The 24,962-nt window shown below is 36.8% G+C and overlaps 3 protein-coding genes across 4 annotated transcripts; 1 reads left to right on the top strand and 2 right to left on the bottom strand.

Annotated features, from left to right (window-relative positions):
- Window positions 1–7,141: 7,141 nt before the first annotated feature.
- On the bottom strand, window positions 7,142–9,725 carry LOC137742765 (probable calcium-binding protein CML48). Its single transcript, XM_068482712.1, has 6 exons — window positions 9,599–9,725; window positions 9,013–9,513; window positions 8,507–8,553; window positions 7,854–8,029; window positions 7,637–7,655; window positions 7,142–7,494 (listed from the first exon to the last, which is right to left on the bottom strand). Exons 2-6 carry the CDS (start codon window positions 9,488–9,490, stop codon window positions 7,384–7,386), a joined length of 831 nt encoding a protein of 276 aa, XP_068338813.1. The 5' UTR covers window positions 9,491–9,513; window positions 9,599–9,725; the 3' UTR covers window positions 7,142–7,383.
- A 6,073-nt stretch (window positions 9,726–15,798) lies between these two features.
- LOC137742277 (DNA polymerase II subunit B4) lies at window positions 15,799–16,864 on the top strand. The gene is made up of 3 exons (XM_068482102.1): window positions 15,799–16,031; window positions 16,156–16,262; window positions 16,437–16,864. Exons 1-3 carry the CDS (start codon window positions 15,859–15,861, stop codon window positions 16,655–16,657), a joined length of 501 nt encoding a protein of 166 aa, XP_068338203.1. The 5' UTR covers window positions 15,799–15,858; the 3' UTR covers window positions 16,658–16,864.
- A 177-nt stretch (window positions 16,865–17,041) lies between these two features.
- On the bottom strand, window positions 17,042–23,953 carry LOC137742276 (heterogeneous nuclear ribonucleoprotein Q-like). Of its 2 annotated transcripts, none has more exons than XM_068482100.1 (9): window positions 23,777–23,953; window positions 21,859–22,607; window positions 21,656–21,772; window positions 21,283–21,423; window positions 20,935–21,105; window positions 20,195–20,402; window positions 19,932–20,101; window positions 17,926–18,011; window positions 17,042–17,434 (listed from the first exon to the last, which is right to left on the bottom strand). In XM_068482100.1, exons 2-9 carry the CDS (start codon window positions 22,276–22,278, stop codon window positions 17,284–17,286), a joined length of 1,464 nt encoding a protein of 487 aa, XP_068338201.1. In that variant the 5' UTR covers window positions 22,279–22,607; window positions 23,777–23,953; the 3' UTR covers window positions 17,042–17,283. The 2 variants fall into 2 exon arrangements, with proteins under 2 accessions (XP_068338201.1, XP_068338200.1); XM_068482099.1 differs by having other exon boundaries at window positions 21,859–22,312.
- Between the last annotated feature and the right edge of the window lie 1,009 nt (window positions 23,954–24,962).

Raw genomic sequence — 24,962 nt, 5'->3', positions numbered from 1 at the left:
CCTAAAGGATGTAGGCGCCAATTCCTGAGGGCTTGCTACATTTGCCCCATTTGGTAAGACTGAGTCATCGCTGTTCATGGCCCCATGAAGAGAAAAAGACTATCTGGGACATCATATAGCAGTAATTGTGTGCTTCTGGTTGCATGTTTTATCATGCACCCGCAACTTTTTATACACAAACTGACAAACTGTTTATGCAGGCCCAGATCTCTAGCCGTTACAATTTTTTTTAACGTGAAAACAAATTTTAAATTAAAATTATGTGAAATCTTGCTAATCGTTCTCATCCCTTTTTTTATTTTATTTTTTTTGGAAAATATCGGTTCTCATTCTTACACCAGTTATACTCTAAACACTTCTCTCCAAAGATAGATATATTCGGTATACATCTTCTTAAAAAAATAATTTGTTCAAAATGTTATATTTAGATAGGTACAGATAATGTTTTAAACAACACATAGTAGTTGATGTGTGAGTGTTGTACCATGATATTTTTCAATATGCTAATTAAAAAGTAATAAAATATTGAGAGGAATAAAAAATAGCCCATGTACCCAATGTTCTAAAAGACACTAACCGGTAGTTGGGCGGCAGGTTAAGACCTAGTGACTAAGTGGCTAGGCGGACCATGTAGATTTAATTCAATTTATATATATATATATATATATATATATATATATATATATATATATGAATTACAGCCTACTTACACTTTAAAAAAGATTATACTTGTAGTGAGAAATTGGGAGAAGTTAAAACTTAAGCCATTTTGGCATTGGCATCATCACACTTGTTTGTGCAGAGAGGGAGAAAGAGAGAGAGAATGCGTCTGTGTGAAGAGACAGAATGAAGAGAAACACGAAATGGTGAGAGAAATAATATGGGTTCTTTTTAATAAAAAATTAATAAAATAATGGAATCCTAAACTCAAAATAGCCTAGCCACAGCCTAGGCCGCCTGATCAGCTTAGGTCACCTAGCCCTTCTAGCCCGTCTAACCCGCCTAATCAGTTGCCTACCCCTACTTGATTTTCCTCTACATTTTGACCTTAATCGCATCGATCCTCCACCACCTAAGTCAATTTTGAGAACATTGCATGTACCATTCAAGATGAAAAATTATAGCCCTGCATTAGTCCTTAAAGATTATATTTTTAGTGCGCTATATTTAAGAATGGTGGCTAAACATGGCCAAACCATTGGAGATGCTCTTAAGAAGGCCAATGAGATCTAACTAGAGTTCTTTTTTCCTTTAACCAATGGTACAAGAGAAGGAGAAATTTTTCCAGGTTCTGGTCACATACGACCCCCGGCATTCTAAGGAATGAAAATTAGACATGTGGCTCTTCCATGTTTCAACTAAATTGCAATATGATAATTCTTAAATAGTGGGCCCCGCAAACTAGAAAATAGAAACTTTGTTAAACTCCATCAAACTCTGTCTTTATCTCTGCCTCCTCCTCCATTGCTAATTTCTCTGTTTTGTATAGCTTCTTTGAGTAATTTCTTAGTCTTTTATGGGTATTTATTTTTCTTCTTCTGGCTTTCATACTCTGATTTTCATGAAATCAAACAAGGAGTATTGAATGATTTGGCTTTCATACTCTCATTTTTCTGTAAAATGAGGTTTTTATCTAATTTCATGGAAAGGCCAAAATAACACAACCAAGAAAAATGACAATACAACTCAAAGAATTTGTCTGAAACTAAATCTGAAGCGATTGTTGATAAACTGCAATATAGATTGGTGTCTCTGTATAAGGGCAGGGAAGGCCATCAGAACTAAAGAGTAAGGACAAGAACTAGAGTAAGGGTTCGTTTAAATGTTATTGACGGCAGTAGAAGTTTGGCAGACTTTCTTTTCTCTTTAGTTTTTTAAGAATGCAATTTAATTGAAACATGGAAGAGCCACGTGTCTAATTTTCATTCATTGTAATACCAGGTGTCATATGTGATCGGAACCTGGTAAATTTTCTCCAAGAGAAGGAGATTTGGATTAAATACACATTGTGTCAACCTGGTTGATTCAACCATAGTAACTTCAACATTTATGGAAGTTAAGTTGAAGACTTTTCACTTACAAGTAAACAGAAATGTCAATAATTCATGATATTAAAAGAGCTTAATGTTGATTTAATTACATTTGTTATTCAAAAACTATTCTTGTGTTCCAATCCAACCCAACATCAATTGGATAAAGGTTGGACTAGAATGGATGCATCAAGTTGAAAGTCAAAGTTATCCATAACAGACGAATGAACATAATATGACATTATAAATTTTACTTTATTAATTTAAAAGAAATAAATATAACAGTCATTGAGAAGGCTATACAACTCAAGGAGACAGCATCTTGTCAAACTTACATTTTACAAAGTTACAAAATGTTCTATTTATAAAAGACATTTTACAAAGTTACAAAATATCCTATTTATAAAGGGTTAGTGCCCTAATTTTATTTGTAATTGACACACCTTGACCCGAAATGTCCACTAGGACTCCGAATCGAGCTGTGCAGGTGACAAAGCCATAAAATATAGTGATGTGGAAAATGTGAATAAATTTAGCCCTAAAAGTGCCTAAGGACCAGAGTGCACTGCGAGAGGGAACGAACCCGTTTCACACGCAACGTCAGAGCATAAGTAAAGTACAGTAGTGTGGGTGCAACATCAGAGCATAAGTAAAGTATAGTAGTGTGGGTAAGGATTATACCCTCAAAGGTAGCCACCTATACTGAGATTCGCCACAAATCCTCGTCGATACGAACATCCAACAGTTAAAACTTGGAGGGGTGCAAATACAAGGGTGAGTGGACCTGAAAATAAAGTTTTTAATAAAAACCTTTTGAAAACATTATAACCCCTCGCCGTAAAACCCGTATAATTCCCCAAAAAATAATAATACATCCGTATATAGAAATCATGCTCGAGAGTAGTGAAAACCAAGTATATGCCATATCAAGTATCTCAGCAATGAAATAAGTAAGCCAGGTGAAATAAATCAATGTAAAATGATATGCCAGCCGGAGTCACCTAACGTGACTTGTACGACTTTAAACCTACACACAAGTCGGAACCACCAAATGTGGTTTGTATGACAGGTTGGGTGTAAATAAATAAGCTCAAGTGCTACGATCACATGAAGGTTGTGCGAAGTATCGCAAGTCACCTACGAGTCAGAACCACCTAATGTGGTCTGTACTACAAGCTGGCACCTGCCTTGGATCCAAGGTAAGTATACGGTGCGGGAGGTGAACGATCATGTGAAGGCCTGGCCTTAACCTCGAGTGAAGCACTAACACGGGGGTGTAGGATAATGAGTGTCAAATGCATCCAGGCATAACCATATACATCACAACCACTAATATCATAATGTACTCACTTGTAGCTTACCTAGGCTCCTCAGCATCATGCAACATTATGCAAAGCTATACTAATGCATAAGATAAAATGTAAAGCAACCATGACATGACATTTTAAATGAAATTCCACTTAAAACCATTTCTGGGAAAAATGGGAAACATATATACGTATATATAGAAAACCTAAAAGCTCACTCACCTGGAGTCCACGCTACAACTCCTTAGCACAAATATCAAGGCATCACGAACGATTGCCACCTGGAACAATTATCAAATCATGTCTTAAAATTCTTATCAATAGAACGTATAACTTACATGTCCTAATTAGGAAGATCCGTATGTCGAATTCTCGATCCGTAAGTTTCTAATATCATCAAATATTACGTATTATAACGTATCAAAGTTTGGTGACGATCCAACGGTCGGATCGTCGATTGCTATAATAATTAAGCAGCAGACTTTCATGGAACTACATGTAAATGACAGAAATTCGTCAATTGGACTTCACCAATGGAATCAGAGTATTCAAATTTAACCTAGAAAGGTCAGGGGATGTCTCGGCCCACGCGCCGTCGCAAGTGGTGGTTGGCCGCCCCGACTTGCTGGAAAATTCAACTACTTCTAAAAATTAGCAAATTTTATAGGAATGAAGGACTTAACGAGTAGAACAAGTTTCATACCTGTGACTACGGTCAATTTGGCCGGGAAATACCTCAAATTCCCTTCGATCCGTCGGAAATCTTATAAAGGGTGATTCTTGATTCGTCCTCAAATCGACTCCGACGCTCCAACCAATGATTGGGCATTATTTCTGGGTTCAAGGAAAGTCTAATGGTGGTAGTTATTGAAGGATTTTGCCTCAAAAATTGGCGAATTGCCACCAAGAACACCATGATGCCGCCGGTGCCATTCTCACGAAAGCAAACCAAATCTTGTCTAATTTGTATGGAAAGTCGAAGAGAGAAGGCTGGTGAGAAGTTCTCAGGTGATAACTCAACGTAAATCGTCGGAAATTGGCCAGAAAACCATCGAAACCCATCAGGTTTCACAGTTTCCGTGGGTCGGGTTGTAGACAACCGGTAGGAATCCATGATCCCATGCTTTTCGCCCTTCTCCTTTCCCCTTCTTTCTTCTTTCTCCATTGGTCACTCACCATCTCTTTCTTTTCCCAGTTGGCTTCACATCCCTCTTATTTCTCTCCTTTATAACCTATCTCCACCGCCCATCTTGTCTTCTTTAAATCTGGGCCACACACGTGGCTCCACCAGATTTTAGTCCAAAAATCTGGATTATTTCAAAAATTAATAATTTTACAATTTTTCCCTTGACTTTAAACGTTAATAACTCCTTCGTTATAATTCCAAATCACGATCCGTTTGCGCCCACATGTTTGTGGAAACAAGTACTACGAGGATACGCCAAGAAATTGAATCTTACGTTACACGACACGGCAGTCAACAAAAGTCAACACTTTGCCTTGAAGGGCATTTTCGTAAATTCACGTTTAAAATTATAAAAATCGTAATAATTGGGGACGGGTCGTTACAATAATAGTATCCTTACATATTAATAAAAAAATATTTTCAACATATCCTAACCGATTATCAAATGGAATTGGTTTGTAAAGTCTGCAATTCAATCTACACTGGATCGAATATAAATTGGTTGAATATTATCAGTTTTGAAACAGATGAACACCAACGTAACGCGGATCGGCAAAATATTAACAAATTCGAGCCGGCGATTGATGAACACCTCTATCAAAAGGTAAGAAATGTTTTCATTTACAAAAAAAAAAAAAAAAAAAAAAAGGGTAAGAAATGTTTTGAAAAAAAGGGGAATTACTTCACATTAAACTTCAACGATCCAAAATGTCTATTTAATAAGTCTCAATACATAAATCATCATTACAAAAATTTAATTCAATCCAAAATTGTTTGCCTATTTAATTATCATGATGAAATCAATGTTTTTTAGAGAACAAAGTGTTCGTCAATTTCTTCGAACTCAATTAGATGCCTCAAATATTTCCGATTTGGCTAATATTTTGCAAGGATGATCTATGAGTGCAATTTAGAAAACAGATAGTTCGGATCGTTAAATTTCAATGCGGTATGAACCTCACAACTAATCCTCATTAAAAAAAAATGAAAATTCCTTCTCTAAAAGGCTTCCTACATCTATATATATACACACACACATACCATAATGCTTCTTACACACCATTTTTACTTTCCACACCCTTGTTATTTTTTAGGCATTGATTATCTTTAATTCATTCGATCCAACGACATGAAATTAAAAAGAATGTGTGATAAGTAAAAATAAATATGTGGATCACTATCCTAGGCCAAATTACTTGAAAAGCATTGAACCAATTCTTGTCTAGGTGGTCCACTGCATAGTCTGCATTTTATTAGTGAACATTTAATTGTATTCATAGTTTCTTATGAAAAAAAAAAAAAAACCTCTCGGTGTTCCGGAGTACTTGGTATTTTGATTGTTTTAATTGTTAAATCTTGATTTTATTTTTTTTAAACAAAAACTTAACAACTAAATAATTTAGAATATCAGATACTCCATAGCACTCAAGAACGTCTCTTCTCGTGGGATGGAATCATATTGCTCCGTATTCGCAAGGAAATGATACACGTGCTTAAAATTATTACTCCAGCCGCCCAAGACTAGATCCATCCTTTCTCATGTGGAATACTGCAACACCGTGACGACCTTTTCAACTACAATTTACAAACGTGTTGGTGTTACTACCGGTTGGCTAAGCAGCCACCCCCATGTGTGTAATTTCAATCAGAATTTTTTTGACTTTACAGCCGTGTGGGGCCGGTTACAACGTTGCATACGAAATGAATGTGGAAAATGAGAAGAGCCATCTCCATATTTCTTCCATTAAGGCCACCAGATTAAGTGATCTGGACATTTAAAATTTCATTCAACGGTCCATCTGTTTTGATCATTTAGAAGTTATAATAATTTTTTGTTGTTGGATGAAATTTCAAAGGTCCGGATCATTTAATTTGGTGGCATTGTGGAAAATCATCTGCAAATGAAAATTTCTAATTTCTAATCACAAACATAAAAAAATGTAAAGATTAAGTGTCGCTAGACGAAACAAAATGAAGGATAATTATTGAAATTAAAAAGTTAAAGCTTTTGAAAGAAAGAGAAGAAGATGCACCAAAGAGCATATAAAATAATCAGACAAAATCAAAGCAAGCATGCAGCAGGAACAAGAAACATGAAACAAACAAATACTTTGTTGGGTAAAAATAGAAACTAGTTGTAGGAATCACTCCACGTGGAATTTAACGATCCGAATAGTCTATTTTGTAAGTTTCAATTCATAGATCATCTTTGGAAAAAAAATCAATTTAATCCGAAACCATTTGCCTATTTAATTATCACGTTGAAATTTCATGGTTTCTTAGAGAACAAAATGTTCGTCAATTTCTTTGAACTCAATTAAATGCCTCAAATATTTTCGATTTAGCTAATATTTTACAAAGATAATATATAAGTTGCAACTTAAAAAATAAACGGTTCAAATCGTTAAAGTTCAATGTAATGTAAACCCATTCCCTTAAAAGGCTGCCTTTTAACCTTAACTCCAAACCGATTAACCGTGAACTCCAAGTGATGTCCATTGAAAAACAAGCACAATTTTTTCATATAAAGGATCAGTAGGATGACCCCTGTTTCAAACAAATGAGGCCAAATGTAACAAGAAGATTAGGAAAAAGAAACGGAAATAGGCGTTAATTACAAAAAAGTTGGAAACGGTAGAATCCTATTTCAAACGAATGATCTCAATCGAATACACCCCCTTTATCGGGCTTGTTTTCTCCTTTTACATCGTATCGACAAAGGTTCAAAATCAACGATCAAATATACAATGCGAACAACTTTTACAATTCAAAGCATAAAGCTTGCCTAATGTACAGTACAAATTCCTCACTAGCAACGAAATACTTAACAAACTAAATACTTACAAAGAGGAAGGCCAAATCAATTATACGACACAAGAAATGGGATGACCATAGACATAAATTCGTCGTAACCAAAAGTTGCCGAACCAGTATACCGCCGATCTTTCTCTTTGAACCTATCGGTCAAACCCTGAAATCAAAATAATAACAATATTTACATGTAATTAGCAAATTCCGGCAAAAAATTCAGAATGAAAGATAACTGCTTCTCTGTCTAACAGCACACTGCATTATCTGCTTAAAGAATTGCATCAAACTAGCAATTTGCTTACCCTCACAATCATCCCGCATCTGCATATCAAACAAAACGCTATGTCAGAAGAAGCATAGCCACAAAATGATTCTTAGGAAGAACTGAACAATTCATGTGAAACTATCTAGGGGTTATGCCAGACGTCTTCCGTTTAGACATGATTTTTACCTGAGCAGTGGTCCTAATTCACATACTAGCAAAAGAAAGCTTCCACTACATAATATTAGAAGACTTACTCGACGAAACTGTCAAAGTTGAGTTCAACCCTGCGCCCACTTCCATCGTCATATTTGGAAATCAAAAGTTGAAGAACAGAAGGTGGCATGGCAAGGCCTAGACCGTAGAGTGCATCTCTCAGTTCCATCGAATCAATCTTTCCACTCCTATCTTTGTCATACCTCTCGAATATGGACTGCAATTTCAGGTTTAAATGATAATTCAGTGTGACAATTTATAGCAAAGCATGTTCTTTTAACAAGTAGAGAGTCACAAGTAGAGTCAGCCTTCTCTGACTCCTAAAAATGGCATTGCAGATTGGCAGTGTATGACAAGATTTGATTGGGTTCCACAAACGAAATTATCAACAACCATATGAAACATATTTAGCAGTTATTGAAACCAATCGGCATAGAGAACTTCATCACTAGGCGATCGTTACAATTTAAATAGTTCTATAGTAGTTTATATAAATTAAGAGTTGAACCATCAAATGAGTACGCCACAATCCTTACAATAGTACCTACTGCATGAGATATATTAACAAAAACCAAAGCATTCTTCAAGCAGAATAAATGGGAACCGAAAGCACCCTAAACCCTAATCAGAAGCAACCATTAAATATCTCAAGAACAGAGACATATCACAAAAGAAAGTAATGGATGATACTTACTCGCCATTGTCCAAGACAAATCCAGAGTGCAGCAAACTCCTTCGGCCCTATATCGGAAAATTTATGACAAATTAATAAAGTAAGAAGAGTTAAAGTAATACAAGGGAACGAAAAACAATCTACTAGCTGAAAGGGGCTATCCATTTCTATCAGGTCAAACAATACAGAATTCTGATTCAATGAAGAAGTTAAAAACCATTGATGCGCACATAGTCAGAAATACATTAAAATTCCCAGCCAAAGTTCAAGTTGGCATTATTTAACAAAAATATATTAATTTTAGTTAAGATTTGGCAATTGAAATGGATCCAAAAACACCAGAAACAAGCAACCCATAAATTCAATTGAGACAGAATCCATATTTATAAAATGCTATCTGAAATTCTAAAAAAATACCCTTTTCAAACCTAACAAATAAGGTTTGAAATTCCCTATTTTTGTTCTAATTTCTAATTAATTAAATTCGAAGAACAAAGAAGGTATAGATTGAAAGGTAAAAAACTCACCGACTCTGAGAGAATCCGTGGGACTTTTGAACAGAAAAATGAGCAGGCGAATGGTCCTAAGGCTAAACCTCTGGTACCCAGAAGACAGAGCTTGCTGCAGCTCGTGCTCGTCGATGTACCCACTCCTGTCCCCATCCACCATCTCAAAGCTTCTAATCACGGCCGGGTCGGTCCCTGCGGGAAAACCCGACTGCCCATATGAAGAAGAAGAAGAAGAAAAAGACGACCCATATGGCTGATGCTGCGGCTGCCCGTAACCATGGGAGTACTGGGGAGAAGAAGACGACGAATTATGCTGCTGTTGGGGCCGCCCGTAACCATGGGGGTATTGGGTGTGTTGCTGCCCGTAGGACTCGGGCTGCTGTTGGGGCCGCCCGTAACCATGGGGGTATTGGGAGTGTTGCTGCCCGTAGGACTCGGGCAGGGATGGCGCAGAGGGCGCGTAAGGGTGAGAGCCGTATTTCCCATTGGAAGCCATTGAAGCAATTTGTTTCTGGGTTGCTGAAATTACACAGATTTTGGGGGTTTCTTTTTTAGGTTGCGAGGGAGGAAACGCTGCGTTTTATAATTAATGCAAGTTATTTACCTGCTACCGTTGTAGCGCCGCGAACCGACGCAAGCAAGCGTGTGGTGGGTTTGTTTCGACGAATTGCGGTCGGGCGGTTTGCGTCCGGTGTTTGTTTACAAATCCGAGTGTTGGACTTCCAACCAACCAGGGAAATTTTGGCGACAAGCTTAACTTACATGAATCATTAGCCATGTGTGCACCGCTTTGTACGACCATCCTTGTGTTTTTGTTCTTTCTCTTCGTAATTGATTACAAGAAATCCCTCAAATGTTAAGCTTCAAAGAGTATACACCAACGACAAATGATGAAGTGAGGGATTCGATTGTGCTAGCAAGATGACTCACTTCTTCAAATAGTATTTTTGGCGACACATTGAAGAGATTTTCGACTAGGATTTTATTTCTTTTCTCTGAGGGACAAATCGAGATCATGCGGGAGTTATGAGAGAACAAATATGGGTTATATATAATATGAAAAACCAATGAAAAATACTTGAAAACTTTGAGTTTTAACGATAAGGACAAAATAAAGGGTAAAATGAATAGTACCAGGATTGACTTTTTAGTGTAAAAATATAATTTTTCGTTAAAGTAAACAGTATTAAAACTTTTCGTTAAAGTTCCCAATATAATAACCCAAGTCGCATCCTACCATTGGGCTTGATGCCAAGAGCTTCACTCTTTTGCTTTAAGTCCACTCCACTAGCCCACTTAGGCTTGTGAATTGGACTCCTTTCAATTAAATAAGCTCAATGCTTATTTTAATTGAAACATGTCTAGTAGGTTGAAATAATTAATTCAATATAATTAACATTTAATTATATATTATTATCATACACGTAACGTCATTAATGCTATCGTAGGTGTGTGACCCCTTGGGTTATAACCAAAACCAGCAGTGAAATTAATTAATAAATTATTTTAATATCATAAGTCATAAATGACACCTATCAGCATATTATGATTACCCGGATTAAGTAGAAGTATACATGATGTAATTGTGATATTTTTTCGAACCTTGAGTTACAATGCAATTCGGTTCTTATCATTCATATTCTGATCAAGATTTATGTGATATGAAATTATGTCAAATCACATATAGATATCTATGTTCACCGTAATGAATCTTATGTTGAAGCAGTTCTTACAAACACAGCTTGATTAATAGTTACTCTGGCTAGAGATTTTTGAGATGGGTCTTCAAGTGACTTCAAGGGATATCTCATTTTATTGAACGATTACTAGAGGGCGATAAATTCTTTATTGCACATTTGTATGTCTCCGTACTCATACACATGAACCATGAAACACACTATCAAGCCCTGCAAAGTAATGATAACTTTAAGGTTAAGTCAAAGTTCATATTATAAGCATAAGATATCCGATGATGAGAACTATTTTCATACTACATCCTGAAGATTTGTAATGTTTGACTTGTGGTAAATATCCATACGTTTAAGTTTCTTGGGTGGTTAGTGGTCATTGAACTTTGTTCGATAAACAAGTACATGTATATTCACAATGTGTCCAACATGCGTAGTACAACATCATGCAACCTTAATTAAAAATAATATCTAAGAAAAACGAAAAGGTAAAACAATAAAAAAGAGTCAATTGACAAAAGACTAGCATGTATGTAAATTTGAGTAGAGTTGATGATTAATTGATGTTAGGATCTGTGTAAGTCGAAGGTCAGTTTTGGTTAAATGATAGGGCTCATGCTTAATTAATCTAAGCACGTCCATGATAGGCTGGCTTATGCTCCTTGGCTAGCTCTTCCTTCCATGACGAGATTTCTGACTGCGATTTCCCATCAACTTAAGACCTGCGAGAACTAAGAAGGGAACCTGTTTTCCAAAACCAATATTGAGAGGGAAACATTAGTCCAAACCCTGACAAAGAAGCTAGGTCTAGGGTACCGTTACATCGTAATAGTAGCATTTTATCTCAATGACACAAAGATATGCATTTTTATTTTATTTTATTTTATTTTGTTTTTAGATGACATTGGAGAGTGCTAGCAATTCTCTCACTTCTACTCATGCCATGAGTATTCCACTAGCACGTAAAACTAAAAAAATAATATTATTTGGTTGACCAACTAAAATTTTCTTTATCCTAATTAGGGATGGTTTTAGTTCGGTAATCGAACCGAAAACGCAAACTGAAAACTTGACTCGACAAGTTCGTAATTTTTGGTTTTACAAAATTCGGTATTTCGAGTTAGTTCAGTAATCGAAAAAGAAGAAAGAAGGAGAAATTGCAGGAGGATTCAAATTTTAGCAACAACCAAGTGCTCTAAACAAGAAACAACTGCAACCACCAAATTCTTAAACCCTAAACTTCAAACAATGCTCTAAATAATTTATCCCAAATTAAAAGCCTAAGTTCTGAAATTCATCCTCAAATCAAAATCAAAACTCTATTTCTCATTAACAAATTCTTAAATCTTGAATTTCATCTCATGCCCTAGTAATGTATCCCAAATTAAAACATAAATCCTAAAATTCATTATCAATTTGAAATAAAAAACTATAATTTCACATTTTGTAATTAGATTGCGAAGAGGAGAGGGAGGTACGGGTTTGAGATTTTTGGGATTGCGGTGCGATTAAGGGCGTGGTGTGGTTAGTCATCATTGTGGTTTGGTGTAGCCAGCGTTTCGACAGTCGGAAAAGAAAATGAAGAAGTGATTGAGAGAGAAGGGGCGTCTGAGTCAAGAGAGAGGGAGTGAGTAATTGAGGTGAGGTCGAGAGAGAGAGAGAGAGAGTTGAGTTTAAACGAACAGTTGAGATTCAATCTCAATCAAATCCAACGGCTAATATCAATTTAATTAAATATAAAATTATATTAAAAACTTTTTCGGTTTGTTTAGGGTTTATCGAACAAACGATTATTGGAAACCAAATACCATATCGAATATTTCAATAGTTTTCTGTTTTGATATTTCGGTTTTCAGTATAATTTGGTTTTGGGTGTTTTGATTTTGGGTTTTTTTTTCTTTTTCCGTATTCAAGTATTTCGGGATTTTTTCCCAACCCTAATAGTAATAAAGGAGAAAATAAATAGTGGGATTTAGTATAATTAAAAGTTTAGTTTTAAGTGCTAGTGAAGTACACTTGGCATGAGAAGAATGAAATGAGAATGTTTCTAGTATTTCTTTCATTAGTATATGACGTCATGGTAATGATGTACATGTGTCATGTAAGTTGCTCTTCTATTCAAGACCATAGTTAGAATTTACTAAAAAAGTTTGGACTAGTGCAATGGCCTAAACAGTCACTTTTATTTGGTTTTGAAGTATTTTGCAACTCAATTATGAGTAGGAGTTACTACACAAAACTCTTCAAGCTTGACTCATCAAATTTACATGTGTCATGTAAGTTGCTCTTCTATTCAAGACCATAGTTAGCATTTACTAAAAAAGTTTGGACTAGTGCAATGGCCTAAACAGTCACTTTTATTTGGTTTTGAATAGTATTTTGCAACTCAATTATGAGTAGGAGTTACTACACAAAACTCTTCAAGCTTGACTCATCAAATTTACATGTGTCATGTAAGTTGCTCTTCTATTCAAGACCATAGTTAGCATTTACTAAAAAAGTTTGGACTAGTGCAATGGCCTAAACAGTCACTTTTATTTGGTTTTGAATAGTATTTTGCAACTCAATGATGAGTAGGAGTTACTACACAAAACTCTTCAAGCTTGACTCATCAAATTTCATGCTTATGAACGGAACCAGTCATTATAGGCCTAGTTTGGTATTATTGTGCTTTTCAAAAAAAAAAAAAAAAATTGCTCATGTTGTGCTGTGAGAATAAACAGCTGTAAAATAAAGTTGTTAAGTGTTTGGTAAACCTTTTTCTGTAGAATTGCTTTTAATTAAAAAAAAAGTAGTGCCTAAGTGTTTGGTATACTTTTATATAAATTGTTTTACATATGTTAAATGACTAAAAAAGATATAGTATTTAATGTGATATAATAATTATGAAACACAATAATGTAGGGGCAAAGATTGTAATTTTGTAAAACATATAGGGGTATACTTGTCATTTGAAAAGTTCATTAAATGGGCATTGGTTACTACACTTTGAAAAAAAAAGAAAAGCATTTTTTTTAGAAGTATGGTATACCATGTTTCTGCTTTTCTATGTTTGTATACTTTCATTGACAGCAGTTTTTTTAAAAAATAATTTTTTTTTGGTTTTATCAAACACATTTAATGTTTCAGATTTTTTAATAAGTTGAATTTTTTTTTAAAGTACCACAATCCCGAACTAACCCATAATCACTTTGCAAGTATCATTTATGTTAAAAATAATTAAAACTAAGGCCTTTTTTTTTTTTTTTTTTTTTTTGGGAAACTGGAAATGTATTAACCAGGTCAAGAGATGTCAAAGAGTACAACGAAAGCCAAACAACGGGCAAACAACAAAAAAACATACAGGAAGTACAAGGGGGTAGAAAACCTGACACTCGAAGCCAAGCTCAAAGTGTCCCCCCTTGCACCCTCAGCACAAAATTAAGGTGGGTAAGTTAAACCATCATTATTCAAGACACGCACTAGCGAAGATGGAGGTCGATCAACCCAAGACACATCACGCATCTCCACACATCTACACGACGCCAAATGGTCAGTTGAAAAATTGGCTGATCTTGGAATCCAAGACCAGCGACAGTCCTGAAAGGCTTCCCCAAGCTTCAAACACTTTGGTAAAATAGGAAAAGCCTCCTATCTTCCATCAGAGATTGTTCCCCGCAAACATGAAATGGTTGCATGAGAATCAGATTCAACAACAACATGGGTCAGCCCTAACGAGAGACCCAACTCATAGCCACACTTCAAAGCCAACGCTTCAGCACTAGCAACACAAGTCGCACTAATCCTCTTCCTACAAGCAACAAAGAAATTATTAAAAGGACCTCGAACCACTGCTCCTGCATATCCATCACCCGTGGCAACATCCCAACTTGCTCAACATTTATTTTGACAAGGAGAATATTCGACGGCATCCAACGAACCTGACCCGCACTACGGGATTGCGGCTGCAATGTACGGATGGAGGAAGCCTGCATGGCATCAGTGAAAGCAACAACACTTGGGGAAATAGCAGATAGTACCTGGATTAGATTGATAGATTTATGGTGGAAGAGGAAACTACACCTTGCTTTCCAAATATGCCAATAGGAGAAGGCAATGAGAGACAAAACCCGCTTCAAATCAGCCTTTGAGGGAGCATTAGCCTGCATAACAGCCTGAAGCCAATTCCCCAAGATGTAACATCCCGCCTGTTAACCCGATATGTTAAAGCAACCCCAAACCAAATAGCTTCCACCCACGGGCATAGGAGAAACAAGTGTTCAACCGACTCCTCATGATCATGACATAAAGGGCAAAGCGGTGAAGGTGCTGATTTTCGGTTATAAAGAGCTTCCATCGTGGGCAGGGCACGATGCAAAGTCTTCCACATAAAACACCTTAGTTTGGGGGGGGGGGGGAGTATTAAGTTGCCACACCCACTTCCATAATAACGCTGGGATAGAGATAGCCGAGGAGAAACTCTGGGGGAGCATATGAGTGACCTGAGAGCACTGCCAATGATATCTGGACTTGACAGAATAAACCCCATTCTGAACAAGAGGACATTCCAATATATCCCTCATCATGGAATCACCAAGTGGAGTTGCCAAAATAGTAGCAACCTCCTTAAACGAGATAAATGGTCGAATAAACTCAATATTCCAGTCCCTAGTAGCTGGATTAATAAGGGAATCCACCGTGGTATTACGGTTAACCTACACCTCCCCTGGAAGGAATGGGGTGACCATCCGGAAGTGAGGGCAACCAACGATCCCGTCATATCCGAATCTGATGGCCACTCATCACCTGCTAGTGGGACCCCTTAAACAAAATATCTCTACCCCCTTAACAACCTCGACCATGCCCATGAAGCCCGTCCTACCCGCTTGGCATCCAAAAATGAACAATGAGGGAAGTAACGAGCCTTCAACATCCTCGCCTATAGGGACTCTGGTTCAATAAACTAAAACAAATACATAAATGGTTCGTTTGTTAACAACAATTTTAAATAAAATAAAAAACAAAAAAACAAAAACAAAAACGGAGGGAAAAGAGTGAGGATTAAGGAATGGCGGGAATGAACACCGAAATTACCATCGTAACCTCGGCCCGCTTTTGATACCTCCGATTGGACGACTGGAGACAAAGTGTGACAGAAAGAATCATAGAAGGGAGAAAGAAGGAAAGGAAAAAAGAAATGGAGAAAGTGGTGGCGGAAGCGGAGGAGCTGCCGAAGGCTATCGTGCGACGGGTGGTGAAGGATAAGCTTTCCCAGTGCCACAAGGGCGACGGCGACCTAATCGTTCACAAAGAAGCGATCCTAGCATTCTCCGAAAGCTCCCGGATCTTCATCCACTACCTTTCCGCCACGTATGCACCTACCCCCCCCCCCCCCTCTCTCTCTCTCTCTCTAGTCTCTCTCTGCCATATCTTTTACTTTTAATTATTCGCAGTAATTGTAATTAATTAGGTTAAATGTGTGATTTGGGTGCAGAGCAAATGACATATGCAGGGAAAAGAAGAGGCAGACGATCAGCGGCGACGACGTGTTGAAGGCGCTGGAAGAGATCGAGTTTCCTGAGTTCATCAAGCCTCTTGAAGGTCAATCGCTTTTCGGTTTTCATTGGTATATGTCAAAAGTTGTGCCCGTGAGGTGTTTGATGAAATGCCTAACTCGCTGGTTTTTTCTATGGATCTGAAATGCGCATAAGATTGATTGCTCTTTGGTTTTTTGAAAGCAAATTCGTTCAATTTGGTTGATTTGGATGCGTGCAGACCTAAGGCCGAAGAATCCCGGGAAGGGTGCAGGAAAGAATGAAGGAAAGAATGCGACGAAGAATGCAGGAAGAAGTGGAGGAAAGAATGCAGGAAAAAATGCGGGAACGTCAAAAACAAAAGAAGTGAAGAAGAAGAGGAAATTGGAAGAATCATCGTCGCGGAAGCAAGGCGGAAAGGATGAGGACAACCAAGATGAGGATGGCAGTGGTGATGAATGAGTAAGCAGGCAAAGAATACACATATTCTGCTAGTTTTCGTGTTATTCGTTTTCTTCTTTGTTTGCTTCTCCATCAAAATCTATGACTGCCCATTTTATTTTCGAACAATCAGCAATTTGGTTATCCTTCAGAATCTTCATATTTTTACTCTTCGAATGCGAATTAAGATGAAAAATGCTTCTGTGAAAGCTACTTGGCAAAGAAAAAGCCACCACCCTCTTCACAGCCTCCAGTTCTTGCATTGTATAAGTAACTTTGTGGTAGTATTTTAGAAAACTTTGACGTACGAACCAAAGATGAACTGGTGTGAGATTTTGCACTGTCCATTTAGAAAGATGAATGAACAAACGAGTAAAGAATGCGAGGGATTGTATCCGACGTTAGTGATTATCGACAATTTTTCATATCCATTGCATGAGTGATGATACAAATGGTTTCACTTGAGTTAACAAATCCGTTTACACCGAAAATGTGTTCATTTAACCAATAAGGGTAAGGTACATAGGTGTGATTGAATGAAGAAATCAGTATGCATATGGGTCTACAATATAAAACCTTGCTGTTACAACTGTATGTAACAATCTTGAACGTGTCGCTTCCCAACTTCTAACCATTACAGGAACAAATCAATACGGGTTATACCTGCGTCCATGCCCAGAATCATTGACGTGCCTACCCTTGTTCGAACTTCCACTACTTCTGTTACCACTCCCACCATTACCCCAGCCACTACTTTGATATGACGGCAAGGGGCGTGGCTGCACACCCGGTTGTTGCCTGCAATGAGGAAAAATGAATTTAGGAAGTGTCAAAATGTTATTTCATGGCCTCTATGTAACACTCCAAGCGATTGATTATGCCATGGAAGAGTGGACACAATTTACAGATAAACTGGAATTTCATAAAACCCAACAGGACTCCTCGATTAGGGCCATTGTAAACATAACTTCCAAAGGTCAAATCCTAACCATCACTAAACTAGTTATATGGATCAATTTGTGGTCATACCAGATACATGTTTCCAATTACTATCCAGGTTGCCTGAATAGAAAACTGGAAAGTGGAAACTAGAGCCGAGAAGAATGAACACGAGAGGAGGGTTTTTAAATACGACTTGTCCAAGTCTCTAGTTTTCAACTTTACCCCATTATTGCAGAAAAATTGAATTGCATGCTTAATTGAAGACTTTCTGCAGAAACACACTCTCCAGCTTTATTTTAGGTAGAAGGGATTAAAGCTATACAAGGAAAAAGATGTATTGTGCTTACATAACGTATCCAATACGTCCATCAGGTAGAAGAATCGGCATCATTGCCATGCCAGCAGGAGCTGGTCCCGGTCCAGACATCAAAGGCTACAATCAGAATTCAGAACATTAGTAATCATGCACCTAAAAGTATTGCAGAGAAGAGTTGGACCCAATAGCATTAGATAACAAATTATTTGCATGTCATGTGCATTGAACAAAGCATGCAGAACTTTTGAAGATCTACAACACATGCATTGGTGCATGAAGGAAAGACGATATACCAAAATCACAACTCAGATTCATAATTCCGAAACAAATGCATTCACATGGTAACCCTAACTTTTTAAATTATAGAGTCATGAAAGGAAAAAGAACCTCGATGCCTAAATCTTAATGCCCAGCCAACTTTTCCCCCTTCCTGTTCTCTCTCAGCTATTTTCCCTTTCTCCACATAGACAACATAAAAGGTGACACAGAAGCAAGAGTCGTTTTTGCCCAATGTCGACTTATATGTTCACCCCAGCCATGAAATTTTGAAAAACCACTTTTTTTCTTAAGTGCTGTGCTCTGAATCTGTCCGCACCAACTACCAAGTCTAAGCCCAAAACAATTTGATTTCTTCATCAGACATAAACACATGCGTAGTTTAGGTGAGCTCAATGAGGTGTTGAACCACCCGTAGGCTAACTGTTTCATTTTTTTATCGCCTGAACCCAAGAGTAAATGAAAGGGTTTTTATCACAAATGGTCCCTTATGTTTTAGGAATCAATGGCTTTCGTCCTTTATGAATCATTTCAATTAATTTGGTCCTTCCTGTTTACTCCCACACATCAATTGATCCCCGCTCCAAATCTGTACAAAATCGGTTAGTGTGCTGATGTGGCACACGTGTGGATTAAAAAAATTAGTTCAAGTAAAAAAATGGTTAAAAATTATAATATAGGAATAACTCTTTACCCGTCACTCACCTCCCTCTCCCACCCACCCAAATCTCACTACAGATTTCCCCCACTGCCTAACACCCCCTCCCGAGAGTCTTGAGTCTTCCTCGTGAATATGTGGAAGACACAAATATATGAAATCCTCTTCTGTTCCTCTCTTTGAGGCTGTTAAGACACCGTCTCCATCTCCAGTTCCATTTCATTGTTCCAGTTTTTTGGGGATGGGGGTTACCGATCTGTTGAATGAGCGAGACTTTAGGAGGAGGAGGAGGAGAGGGGATGGCCTTGAAGGTATTGTGTTCTATTTATTATTATTATTATTATTTATTTATTTTTTTTTTTTTCGTAAAACTTTAAATCATCTTTTACTAGTTGAATATTGTTTAAATCATTTCATTGTTCCAGTTTTTTGGGGATGGGGGTTATTGCTCTGTAGAATGGATGAGACTTTAGGAGGGGGAGGGGTAGGGTGAGGCCGTGAGGGCATGAGGGGGGATGGCCTTAAAGGTATTGTGTTCTATTTATTATTGTTTTTTCATTGTAAAACTTTAAATCATTTTTTAATAGTTGAATATTGTTTAATCCACATGGCAATTAATAAGTGAATTTCTAGGTTCCACATGTGTGCCAAACACAAAGAAAGTTTTGGACGTTGGGGACCAAATTGATGTGTGGGAGCAAACATGAAGGACCTAATTGATTGAATTGAAACATAAAGGACGAAAACTATTGATTCCTAAAACATAAGGGACCCTTTGTGATAAAACCCCGTAAATAAAATATTATGTATAAGTAAAGAAACTCAAACTGCTAACAAAGCACAAAAGGAAGACAAGAAAACCAGAGATGAACAATCTAATATCACGTTCACAAAACCAGCCCCAACAAAAGTTCTAATTCATAGTAAAAGTCAATTGAAAGATTATAATTGAAATCCGTTTAATGCCAAGTAATGATGGTCCATGAGCAATTTATTTGAGGGATAAATAACAAATTCCATGAGCAAAAATGTAAGTTAAATTCAATATTCACTTGACACTGTAAACTAACTAGGAAATCACCATACGTTGGCACACATCTCACCTGTGGAAAACCTGCCGCACCATACCCTGCACCAATACCACCATAGGCACCACCAGCCATACCAACAAAACGAGGTGGATAACTAGGAAGCAACCCTGACCTCTGTGAATTTGATCCACCAGACTTCTGGTCTGCCTGTGGCCTTGCAAGAGAGCACTCCAACAGCTGGCCTGAAAATAGCGAGACCCGTCAAACATTACAAACTACTTTCACCATCTTTAGAATGAAAAAAGCAAACAAAAAAAAAATGCAGAAAGGAATACCATCAAGTTCATAGTTTTCAGTGTTCTTCAATGCTTTCATAGCACTTGACCTCTCTGCAAAATGTACAAAACCAATTCTGCTATTTTCCTGTCCGGATTTTGCAGCTGGCAGAACAACTTTTGTGATTTTCCCATGGTGTTCAAATAGCTCCTTTAACTGGTCTTGGGTCACATTTTTAGGTAAATTCTTCACATAAACTGCCTTCACCTGTATGAGAAAGGTGAAATTAAGAATATGCACCTCACAATCAAATAATTATTAGATCATCTGGAGTTTGAGCTATCCCAAATAGAAGTGACATGACATGCAAACTGGTCAAGTCCAAATTACCACATGCCATCTTTATTTACACCCTCTATCTATGCGCATCTGGAAAGCAATTGTCATTTCAAATTCCTACTAATTCGACAGTTTACCTAGTAGAATTCAGAATATGGCATCTTCATTACTATGCACACCATCATAAATACGTAAATGACTTTATCTCAACAAGTAAAATTCTGAAACCAAAACTATGTGATAGTGTATTTAGATTTTCACCAACTCATACACTGAAAGTTCCGTCAACATTCCAGCTACATAGATCCTCAGATATAACATGTGAAGAAAACAGGAAGATAAAAAGAATATAATTACTCATACACTGAAAGTTCCGTCAACATTCCAGCTACATAGATCCTCAGATATAACATGTGAAGAAAACAGGAAGATAAAAAGAATATAATTACTCAGAAAGAACCTGAGAAGTAGACGACTCGGCATTTTTAGGGTCAGCCCAACTCACTGTGGGAGCATTATTTTCTAGCTTAAATTTTGGGTCCGTCATCTTCTGCCTTGAATAGTCAGCACAGGCATGGTTATAGTAGTCGACAAAAGCAAAGCCTCGGTTGTTGCCTGTATTCTTCATATCCTGTGACAAATGTTTAAATCATCAGTGAATTGAAGAAAGTATAAACCAGTGAATAAGCATAACAACTGATAATGATTACCAGACTTTTTGAAAGATAAGAGTTCAGCCGGAGGATACAATAACACACACATAAGCATGCTATCAAAACCAAAAGTACTGTGTAATCATCACACAAACCTTGACCAGCTCTATAACATTAACTCCGGGCCCAATCTTCTGCACAACCTTCCTTAGATCATCTTCTCCCCAGCTCCTGGGAACATTACCAATGAATAAACGGTTCTTTGCTTTAGATGTCGAACATTTAATTCTTCTACCCTGAGAGAGAGAGAGAGAGAGAGAGAGAGAGAGAGAGAGAGAGAGAGTAAATACAACAGAAGAGTCGCATATTTGGATTGAAAAGAAAATAGCCCAAAGTGTACCAAAACAAAGATGTTAATATGAGAAAATAGAAAAAATCATCATTTTTTTTTAAATTGTAAATCCCTGCTTTTGAGTATTATACGTGCGGTCCTAGTTAATCTGCTCATGCACAAAAAGGTTACTTTACCTTAAATTCAGTGTTATTCAACTCATCGATGGCATCAGAAGCCATTTCCATGTTTTTGAATGTAACAAATGCAAAGCCCTTGTTCTCACCTGAATCTTTGGCTCTCATAATCCGAACCTGTCATTACAAAACAGTACAATATAATAATTTATTTTGTAAAAGGAAAAAAACAAATGTACTTCTTAAAAAGCAAATGAACTAACCTCTATTACTTTTCCCACAGCCTCACAAAGAGCCTTTAAATCCTCTTGAGAAGCATCATGAGGAATGCCACCAATATAAACTTCAGAACCATGTGGTGGAAGGGCAAGAAATTCAGCATGCTTTTTCTTCTCGTCCTCATCTCCAGACCTACTCTGAGATTTCTCGATATCAGTTCCAGTGGGATTATTAGAATCTTCATCCTCCACCTCTTCTTCCACCTCCTCCCCCTCTTCATCTTCTTCCTCTACCTCTTCTTCTTCCTCCACCTCTTCCTCTACTTCTTCATACTCAACCTCTTCATCTGTTGCCTCATCAGGATCATTGTCTCCATCAAGATCAACCTTCTCATTGGATTCTATTGCCTTTTCAGGTTCAACTGGTTTAGCAACCGATGAAGCATTTTCCTTTGACCTTGGCATCTTATGTATCTAATTAAATAAGCTTGCAAGGCAACTGTGAAGAAGACACAGAAGCCAGAAGAATTCATGGGAAGAAGTAAACACATGTTGAAAGGAGGAAAATAAATGAATGGGCAAAAGGCGATACAGCTTATGATTCCCAAATGAACAGGGCTCATAAGAACAAACTCAAAGGGTTATCAATTTGAAAACCGTTTATTAAGGAGCAGTGATAGCATTAACAGTAGCATTAGATACAAGAAAAAGAGAGTTTTGAATGATTATCATGAAGATTATGAAGGTGGTCCAATTATTCGAGAAATGAAAATCTTGAAGTCACAACGAGATTGCTGTCCATGAGAGAAGAAAAAATATTGGCAAGTTTAAACTTATCTGAGGACACATTAAAGATTACAATAAAAAGAGCAGTAACAAAAGCATTATATAAGGGGGGAAAGTTAGAGACAATTGGAGGAAGGAGACATTTATAATGCTTTATGAATTCATGGGTATGCACGGCCACACAATGACTTAATAAAAAAGTAGTGACCAAGAATTTATTTAGATGATTCAGATATAAAAAGGAATGAGACTAGTCCAATTTGACAAAAGCAATACCAGTACCAAACTAAATGTACCAACGTGAGTACCGTCCTGCAATAAAATGACATATAACGACAGAGATGGGATGGAGACTACAGCTACAATCAAAATTCGAAATTCAACAATACATCCTCTCCACCCCTCTTAATAGGTCCTGAAAATTAGAACTTGAACCAATGACATTTTAGCAAACGAAAATACGGGGTTTTACAAAACAATTTATTTGACAAAGACGAATTAAAGTATGTATATCTCTCATGGAATCAAAATATATGTATGTGGGTGTGTGTGTTCTACGTCTTTAGTGAATCATACTATAAGGCTGTGTTTGGTCTTTACGATTGGATTTGAATGGATAACCCACCATATTAAAAGTACATTGAAGGTAGAAGTGAATGATTTTTCTACTTTGAGGGGACGGAAACCTATCGCTTCTAATCCCCACAATTTTGAGGGGGATTGGAATGGATGAGTTTCTTTATCGAGCAATCCATCTTCTACCTTCAAGTTGGACACAGTTTTTCCAGCTTAATATAATATCCAGATTTCTTTTCATTTAACCCCCTGTTCGGATTCCTTTTCATCTAACACATAAATGCCCCACCATAGCTGAGCTAATTCTTCTGCCAACATAAACTAATGCTTCCACTGGACCAGAATCTAAGATTTGACTATACAAAACGGATCTTCCCTTATCTAGCTCAGCACAATCACTAAGAAAATGTGAACGAAAAAACAAGAATTTGAAATGTTTGCAAATACCCACTTGAAATATCCAAAACCCAACTCAACATTCACAACAGGCATCGAATTTCAACAGAAAGTCGCATTATCCAGCCAAGAAACATAAAAGAGAAATGCAGCAGAGAGAGAGAGAGAGAGAGAGAGAGAGAGAGAGAATTGGAGAGGGAAGTACCAAGTGATACAGAGTAATCTGCGTGTGGTGATTACTGTAAAAAGCGAAGTTGGGGATGCTTTGAATCCGAACTTGGCGCTGCGCGGAAATATAATTGAAGTTTGGCTCTGTCGGTTGGGTTTCATATACAGGGCCAATATAATTTTAACCCTAAACACCCTCAATCGTGGCCAAACTTTGGATTCTGTTTCCAATTTGGAGATGTAAAATATTATGGAAGCAGATCCTCCGGACTTACACCTTACACCCCAGATCCAACGGTTGGAGTCCAACCCTTGGCTAAATATGAGTTAAAACCTAAACTCATTTTTGAAGTAAATTTAGCCCAGAATTTCTCCTGAGTTAGTGGGGTTGGCATACCATATATGTGTATTTTTTTAGTTTTATATTTATATATTTATGGAATTTAACGGCTAAAATCTAATTTGATCAAATCTAACGGTAAAAAAAAAAAAAAAAAATCTAACAGTCCAAATTCAAATCTAACAGCTAAAGTAATTTAAAAAAAAAATATGTTTTATGTGTTTCATATTCTTTTGTAGTGTTTCACAAGTTTCATGGTGCTGATTTAATGATTTTTCAATATTTATCGGAATCTAAATATTTTTAAGTTAAAATGTATCTAAAATTAAATTATGATAGTCTACATAATTTTTTTTTTTTTAAAAGTTACTTTAAGAAAAAAAATATCTTAAATTCATTCTTTAATAATCTCGGGCTAAAAATTAACCCAGAAAGGTTGGAGGAAAAAAACTATTTCTAGGTTAAAACCTAAATTTTCCGGGTTAAAATTTTTAGGTTTTAACTTAAGGATTGAAGATGGTCTCAGGAGCCTAGGGATTAAATAATTCTAGCCTTTAAATTTTGATCATGCGGCCAACTACTATTGTACCTTTTAAAAGGCCATGAAAATTTTGGCCGCATGATCAAATTTTAAAGGCTAGTGTGACTTTAATGTTACGTAGTATTTACTTACAAGAGTTTTAGTCGTTAGATTTAATTTACACAGTTATTTAGATTTGTTATTTTCAATCTTAACTTTTCATTTTTGTATTATTCAATGTTAAGTAGTATTAAAGAAATAAACGTGTAACGAAAAGGACTGGAACTTCCAAATAGTACACAATGGAGTTGTAGACTTGTAGTAGAACGTATTGGTTAATTTTTCAGATAAAACATTTCATGC

This window comes from Pyrus communis, chromosome 8 (assembly GCF_963583255.1).
Source record: "Pyrus communis chromosome 8, drPyrComm1.1, whole genome shotgun sequence".
In the NCBI taxonomy this organism is placed as follows: Eukaryota; Viridiplantae; Streptophyta; class Magnoliopsida; order Rosales; family Rosaceae; genus Pyrus; species Pyrus communis.
Note: the sequence above shows the minus strand (reverse complement) of the source record. Positions and strands in the feature narration are given on the sequence as shown.